At 47.0% G+C, this 7,921-nt stretch overlaps 1 protein-coding gene across 1 annotated transcript; it reads right to left on the bottom strand.

Annotated features, from left to right (window-relative positions):
- Positions 1 to 3,400: 3,400 nt before the first annotated feature.
- On the bottom strand, positions 3,401 to 5,776 carry LOC128561319 (glycosylation-dependent cell adhesion molecule 1-like). Its single transcript, XM_053555366.1, has 3 exons — positions 5,718 to 5,776; positions 3,750 to 3,979; positions 3,401 to 3,510 (listed from the first exon to the last, which is right to left on the bottom strand). Exons 1-3 carry the CDS (start codon positions 5,774 to 5,776, stop codon positions 3,401 to 3,403), a joined length of 399 nt encoding a protein of 132 aa, XP_053411341.1.
- Positions 5,777 to 7,921: the final 2,145 nt, after the last annotated feature.

Below are 7,921 nucleotides of genomic sequence, written 5' to 3'. Positions count from 1 at the left end.
AACAATGATAATTACAACCAAAAAAAAAAAGTAGCCAGTTGTTGTGGTGGGCACCTGTAGTCCCAGGTACTTGGGAGGCTGAGGCAAGAATCACTTAAGCCCAGGAGTTGGAGGTTGCTGTGAGCTGTGATGCCACTGCATTCTACCCAGGGCAGTTTGAGGCTCTGTCTCAAAAAAAGAAAAGAAAAGAAAATGAGAGACCTAAGAGTTACTTGGGGATGGACTAAGTCAACTTCGGAGACGCTAGAGGACCTACTCACTTTCAGTGAGAGACAAAGACTCGGACACAGCCAGTCTGCTGCCTCCAGGCATAACAGCCTTTCTGACTCCAAGGGGGTGCTCTCCCTGCTAGTGGCTCTCCATCCTCCTCATCCTCAGGAGGGTCATGAGCTCTCACCACAAGCCCTCCTCCAGTCACACTCTGGAGGTCTGGAGATGTGGCTCAGCCCAGGTCAGGGAGAGGAGGGAGATGCAGGTACCTACCCCCTACCTCTGCTTTAGGAAGTTAAAGTTCCAGAGAGCGTGTGCCTGCCCTGTGCCTTCCAGAATCCAGAATTTATTCTATTAAACAGCTGGCGTAACAATGCCAGCCCTTCCCAAGAGGTCACAAAGTTTATGTTTTTTCTTGTTTTCTTTTTTTTCCAGGTGGGAGAGTGCAGCCAGAGCCTGGCAGCTGGTTGGGGGAAATAGAGAAGTGACCTTCTGAGAAATTGTTATTCTTTAAGAACACAGCTATCTAGGCAAGCATGCATACCTGGACTCCTTTGCAGTGAGACTCCTGGCTAAGAATGAGAATAAGAAATTGAGAAGGAAAAAATTTTGGACTTTCATTTCTTTGCATTTTAATTTAAAAGAAAAAAGTTTATTTCCATTTTTGTTACTTTTGAAATTGGGAGAGGGTTTAAGTTCCAATTTAGGGCACTTTTCTGTTGCTGGCATTGAATTATTTGATATTTTATGCTGCTATGTAGTGTTTATTTTGTAACCCTCACATGAGTGATCCTGAACAACATGGCTCATTGGAGAAAGGAAATAGAGCCTGGATTAGTTTGTGTATTATTTGAACCCAATGCCGAGGTCATGAAGGCCAAAAGTAAACTGGCCACCCCACCGATTCCAGGTGGATATAAACTACAATAATGGTGAGAACCTGTACCTTAGTTTTCAAAGTCTGAAAATGAGGCCAACAAACTTTTAAAGTCTTTCTTAAGGATTAAATGAGTAAGTGTAAAGCATTTGGAATTAGGTCCAGCCACATACTAAGAGCTACTGTATATAAATCAGTGGGCCATATGATAGGTCACTTTTGAAGGTCACAAATGGCCAAGTATCTGCTAAGTGGGAGAAGGCGCTGACACTCTGCTGGTTTTCTTGTCCTCCTCCAGCCACACATGGGGTTGATCACGGATCACAGGCCCACCTATTAAGCCCAAAGCGATTTTTTTTTTTTGAGACAGAGTCTTACTTTGTTGCTTTTAGTTGAGTGCTGCGGCTGGAGTCATAGCTCACAGCAACCTCACACTCTTGGGCTCAAGTGGTCTCTTGTTTCAGGATTGTGAATAGCTAGAACTATAGGCGCCTGCCACAAGGCCCTGCTAATTTTTCTATTTTTAGTAGAGATGGGATCACACTCTTGCTCAGGCTGGTGTTGAACTCCTGAGCTCAGTAATTCCACCTGCCTTGGCCTCCCAGTGTGCTAGGATTATAGAGGTGAGCAGCCATGCCCAGCCAAGCCCAAAGGGTTGAGAAAAGAGAAATGCAGTCTGTGTTGGAGGCTTTATTTTCTACATGTCCCCTTCCCATAGGAGGGGCAGGTTGGAAGACATAGTTTCAGCATGACTTTCAGTTTCGTTTTCACTCATCCCTGGGGAAGAGTCAAAGTTCTTACAGCTGAGGGCCTGGCAGGGGTTTCTCAAGCCTTGTCTCTATCCATTCAGTGAATCAGGTGTGAGTGGAGGTGGGGGACCTGAGGGACGGGAGAAATCCCCTTTAGCCTGAGATCTCCTACCTAGTTTTACCAGAAAGCCCTGCATTTTGGGTTTATGGCTGTCTAGCCATTAGTAAGGTGGGGATATTTTGATCCCCATTGGGTAAAACCCTCATGTCATTTTCTGTATTTGTCTGAACTGGAGCATCAGAAGGATGAGTCCGGGGTTTCTTAATCTCCAGGACACTTCAATTTTCCTAATCCAATTTCCTCAGGAACGTCCCCTTCAATTCCTTTCTGAATTTGGTAATCTCCTACCATACCCCCTCTGTCATTATGCCAAGAATTTTTGCCTTGCTTCAAGCTATAGGTTAAGAAAGATCCATAACAGAACTTTTGATCTTGTTTGGGAGATACTTTTTGTGGGGTTGTGTGTCTTCTCCTGGGGGGAGGGTGTGCAAACTAGGGAAAGTGGGCTCATGCAGCTTTCTAAACCAGTCAGAGCAAAGGAAGGAAGGAGATTTTTACCTGTCTCTAGCTCTGAACATACTTCCAGATGTTCCCAGCCCAGCCCTGCATTGCAGCTGCTCTGTTGACCTTTTGAGCACATCTTTCTATATGTCCTGGAGGCAGGACACTAGAGATAGGGATGGCTCTCTCTCTGCCATCCTACCTGCCCTTGACTGCAGCTTCCCTTGGTTTTAAGACAGAGAGAGGCTTTCATTTCCCTGTGCTCTTCTTGACCCGTTGAGTCCCATAGGCCTTGACAGCTAAAACTGGTTAGGGTTGGGGGGAAATGAGCACATCTCAGGTGGGCGGTCTGCATTGTGAGCACTTGATGGACATTTGTCTAGTGGGCAGATAGGAGTCATCCAGTCTGAGGTGGGCAGAAGTCTCAGCAGAGGGGGTGTAGAGGAAGAGGGCTGCAGGGAAGAGGGTAACCCTGGTAGCACAGAGTGCCAGGAAAGGAACAGGGATCTTGGAGACAGAGGAGAGTGCAGTATCCTGAAAAGTCATCAAAGAGAAGCTTCTAGAAGGGGTAATTGTGTCCACTTCTACAGAGACAGTAAAGAGCATCAGGACTGAGAAATAGATGTGGTTTGCTATTGTTTGTGACTTTTGGGAGGGCAGTGGCAGTGGTCGGGCTGCAGGGGTGTGGAATGCCTCTGTGGGGGCAGCCCAAGGAGGGCCAAGACTTGGCCAAGGATGTTTGGGATGCGGAGACTCCAGCAGGTTTGTAAACCGAGGAGGATGAGAGGTTTAAACTCAAAGGGAAACCAGGGAAGAATCCTAGTAGAATGGGGCATTCTGCCTCCCTTCCTGGGCCCCACAAATCCAGCACAGAGTCAACCTTCAGAAGCAAGGCTTTCATGTGTGAATTTGAGGGAGTGAGATGTGGCCTTGGGTGAGTGGAGTGTGGCAGGAGCCCCCTACATTCCAGTCTGGGATTCAGGCATCTTCTTTCTTAGGCCCTCACGACATCATTGGCACCATAGGCTTTCCAGATAGTTCTTTCATTGCTTTGTCCAGATTCTTCCCAATTTTACGGCTGAGTTTGGCCAGTTTTCCCTCTGAGGTGGTTGCTGGGGCAATATTGGGAGAGAAATGTCAAGTTAAGTAGGTTCCACCTCCCTCCTGTCTCTGCACCCCAGCAACAACCCTCCACAGTGCTGGCAATCAAGGGATCCTTTGAATCTACTTACATTTCATTCTTGTTCTCCCATAGCTTTCTTTCTCATTCTAACCCCCTCCCCCCATTTCCACCCAAGTAGCTCCAGCCCCTCACTTTGTTACTATCTTCCCCCTTCCCTGGGGCTCCTACCAGCCCTGGGAGTGAGTTCTATAGTCTCTTCTAATTGAAGCTCAGCATTTCTGAAACTGTCCTCTTGTGGCACAGGGTGAAGCAGCTCAGGTGTTTGACTTTTTTGTCTGGTAGATTTTATCACAACCTCTTTGGAAACCAGCTCTTCTCTGGAGATGAAAGTCTCCTTAGAAAAGTCCTCATTGGAGACATGGTTCATCCTGGGCTGGCTATAGCAGTGAATTGGGCAGCTGGGACCAAGGGGATGGAGGGAGTAAGGGGCAGAGAAAGAGTTCATGGTGAGAAGCAGCCAGCCAGTTGTAGAGCATATCCCTTAGGTGGAAGGGATCAGGGTGGAGTCATTATCTAATTAACATGCAAGTAGGATCGAGGTCCCATCCCAGAATCCAAATCTATAAGCACTTGACAGGCACTCCCTGATTTTAAATGCCATTAATCAGGAATTCTCCCAGCAAATTTAGCTTCCCAGTTAAAAGAGATTAGCATTGCAAACACCTGTCCCATTGTCTGGTGCATAGGAGTTTGACAAATACTGTTTTTTGCCTCTGAATTCTGGGTATTGCTTGCATCTGCCTTCTCTGGCTTCTCCCAGGTAAATTGGGGAAAGCCAGCCTGAGATTAACTCATATCTAAAGATAATCTACCAAGCAGAACACTGCTGAAATGTTCATGTTTTGGGGGCTACAGGGGTAAGCAGACTGGAACCAATGAACATCTCCAACATCCCAACCCTTCACCTGCTAGCGTCTGGTTGTGAAGTGTAGGCCCCACTTCCACCGCCAATGACTACCCACCAAAAAGTGCTGTGCGAATGGTTCTGCCCCCAGGTCTTGGCCAGTCAGTGCAGCAGGAAGGATTGAGGTCCAAAACCAGGAATTGTCTTAGCGTCACTTCTTCCCCAGATGGAGAATTCATCACTTACTGGAAAAATTTTCAGCACCACCAACTTACTCTGAAGGATGCCAGCATGAGACTTATGAGCATCTGTGAGCTCAGTCTCCCTCTGGATTTCATCTTCTGGCTCCAAGGAAGAGGTTGAAGTCTCCAGAAGTCTCAAGATAGTTAATTTGGGTTGTTCCTCTCTAACCCCCTCTCGCCCACCCCAGCATTCTCAATCTTAGTCCACTCTGTCTTTCTTAGCATTGCCAACGCATCATGGAACTTAATATGTTCACGTTTGTTTCGTTGTCTTAAAATGCAATTTCAGTGATAACTGAGTCTCTGTTTATTCTGTTAGTGTATCCCAAGTGCCTGGAACTATGTGTCTGGCACAGCGTAACTGCTGTGGAATGGATGTGTGCCTATGTCTCATCTTCACTGGACAGAGGGAGGCACAGAAGTCCAGAAAAGTTGACTCTGCTTGGGTTGTTCAGCATCACCAGAGGCTGGATCTACTCGGAATCTCTAGGGACCCTTAGTCTGTCCTGATGTGGATCCAATTTGAACCCTTAGCCTGTAGGCCCAGGCTTTCTTGGTTGCAGGATTCCTAGGGTCATGTGCTGTAGTCCCCTGTCTCCATATTTAAGTCATCTCAGGTGTGAATTTTGGTTCTGTGTCTCCCCTCCTCTCCACACATCACATTACAAGTTGTAATAAAAGTCATTCCTAGGGCTGCAGTCTCTGCAGCTGATAGCTCAGTGACCTCTAGGGGACCAAGAGGTGTGGGAAGGAGGCCAGACTTACCATTAAGGATGGCGAGTGGATGGGCAGCGCCTGTGACTCAGAGGGTAGGGCACTGGTCCCATATACTAAGGGTGGCAGGTTCAAACCCGGCCCCTGCTAAACTGCAACAACAACAAAAAATAGCCGGGTGTTGTGTCAGGCGCCTATAGTCTCAGCTACTCAGGAGGCTGAGGCAAGAGAATCACCTAAGCCCAAGAGCTGGAGGCTGCTGTGAGCTGTGACACCACAGCACTCTACTGAGGGCGACAAAGTGACACTCGGTCTCAAAAAAAAAAAAAAAAAATAAGAATGGCGAGTGGGGTGGAAACTACGCTGACCAGCTGCAGAACAGTGAAGAATTTCATGCTGGAGCTGCAACAGAATCCATTTTCCCTGGGGAAGTCTGCTTGGAGTTACTGAGGAGGCTGCCTAGTAGAGGCTTTATTTATTTTGGGGGTCAGCATGGGCTCTGGGGAAATTGGTTCAGGATTGGACCTGGGAGCAAACTAGGTTTCCCCTCCTAAGTTCCCCATTCTAAATACATTTGTTTTGGGGAACTGGAGTTTCTAGGAAAAAAGTTAACAGAAAAGTATGCCCCCCAGCCTTCTGCCTGGCCCAGGCCATGCCGAGGGTGTGCCAGCCCCAGGCTCCATCCCTGGCCATCCTTAGAATAACTACCTGTGTGTGAGACCCTCCTTCACAGAGAGAGTGTTAATCTGTTATTAGGTACTCACTAATGCTATGCATTTACTTTCATTCATGTGGTCATTTAATTAATATTTTTCTTCCTTAGAAGAATGAAACTTCAATGATGGCTGGGATTATATCTGTTTTTTCTTGCTCTTGTTTTTCCAACAAGTGGGGCCCAGAAAATAATAGTTGGATGAATGAATCAACAAAGGGCCAGGCTGCCCTCTAGGGTCCAGATAAAACTCCCCATCATGTGAAGACAGGAGTGAGATGGTTATAGAAATTCCAGCTAGGTGCCAGGCACTGTCCTGAGTTTATGGGTGTTATTTAATTCATGATGATTGGGAGGTATATGTTATTTATCAAGCAAAGAAACTGATGTTCACAGAGGTGAGGTGACTTGCACAAAGCCATACATGTGGGTGGATTTGAACCCAGGCTACTGTAACTCCACATTCGGGGCCTAGTGACTCTAGAAGCCGGCAAGATAGAGCAGTGGGACACCCAAAGAGGCAGTGGGAAAGAAGATGGGGGTTGTGGTCCTGGGCCTTGAGAAAGGACACTAGAAAGGGGACTTTAAGAGGAGTAGGAGGAAAACCTGGCCAGCTGAACCAGGAAGTCTGGTGGGCCCCTAAGAATACGGATATAAAGTAACCTAGGTAACCAATGTCCAGTAGAAAAAGACCATCAGTGACCGATAGAAAAGGGCAATACTGTCTGGACATGCAGAGAAGCCAATAAAAGACTTACAGCCAGTTTCAAACAGAGAATATTTATACTGCCCAAGATCTTTGCGTCTCTGTCTCTCTCATCTTTTCTCACTTCATTAGAGGGACCTACTTCCAACTCTCTTTGGAAGTACTCTAAACTTCCCCCTCATTCTTCTTAAATAAAATCTCTTTGTTACCCTGAAACTTGTGTAAGTTACTTTTACTTTCTTTCTTTTTTCTTTTTTTAAAGTGACTTTTACTTTCTGTCCACACTCCCCAGGCGCTTCAGTTTTATTTTCAGTTTCCATTCCCTTTTGCTTTCCCGTACTTCTGTGGTTTGGTTGAACTTTCTAGCTCAGCCAAGTAATCAAACCAGGACAATGGGGTTTGGGGAATCGGGTCTATTGACCCCCAACAGGCCCAGAGACTGCACTAGTTGATTTTGTGCCTTCCCTCAGCTGGAGTTTTAATGATCTCTCTGGAACCTCTGGTTTTGAATCATCTCCAGGAAGGAGATGGCTGCTGTACTCTGAGACTGAGCCTTCAGCAAGGGGTGTGGCTTGCAGGGAACGTGGGGGTCCCATTAAGGGCAGGGTCCTATCTATAGACAACAATTGGTTGTGCCAACCAATGTGAGGCCCTCCTTTCCCGCTGAAGGAGGGGAGAGTCCCGGGCGGCTGGGAGTGGTCCTCGGTCTTCTCCAGAGCAGCCCTCTCCTTAGGCACGAGGGTGTAGGGCAGGAAGTTTGTCCTGGGCTGCCTCCCACCTTCACTTCCTCCCTGATTTCCCCCTCTCGCCAGCAACCTCCCCTCCTATAGCCCAGAGCACTTGGGAATATGACAGGACGACAGGGACGGATGAAGACGGATGAAGCCATTCACAGCAAGCTCATGAGGACAGGCGACAGGTTTTTTTTTTTTTTTTTTTAGCTCTGAAGGCTTATTTCCTAATATACTTAATAATTCATAAGTTGAAGCCTTTATTATCTCCAGATTAGGCTATTTTTAGTTTTTTACTGCTCTTCTGGCCTCTAGTCTCTCTCCGCTACAATCCATTTTCCATGCTAATGTTGGAGGGATCTGCTCAAGTTCATGCCACGTCTCTGCTCAG

The sequence above is a fragment of the Nycticebus coucang genome, chromosome 12 (genome assembly GCF_027406575.1).
Source record: "Nycticebus coucang isolate mNycCou1 chromosome 12, mNycCou1.pri, whole genome shotgun sequence".
Taxonomy (NCBI): domain Eukaryota; kingdom Metazoa; phylum Chordata; class Mammalia; order Primates; family Lorisidae; genus Nycticebus; species Nycticebus coucang.
The sequence above is the reverse complement of the archived record's forward strand: the minus strand, read 5'-3'. Positions and strand labels throughout refer to the sequence as shown.

Bases quoted from the DNA above. Each gene is read 5' to 3' on its own strand.
- LOC128561319 (XM_053555366.1), bottom strand. From the start codon at position 5,776: ATGAAATTCTTCACTGTTCTGCAGCTGGTCAGCGTAGTTTCCACCCCA. The intron at 3,980-5,717 runs TATTTTTTTTTT...CCTTGGTCCCAG, and splicing joins TCCACCCCACTCGCCATTCT to CTGCCCAATTCACTGCTATA. The intron at 3,511-3,749 runs GTAGGAGCCCCA...ATATTGCCCCAG, and splicing joins AGAACTCACTCCCAGGGCTG to CAACCACCTCAGAGGGAAAA.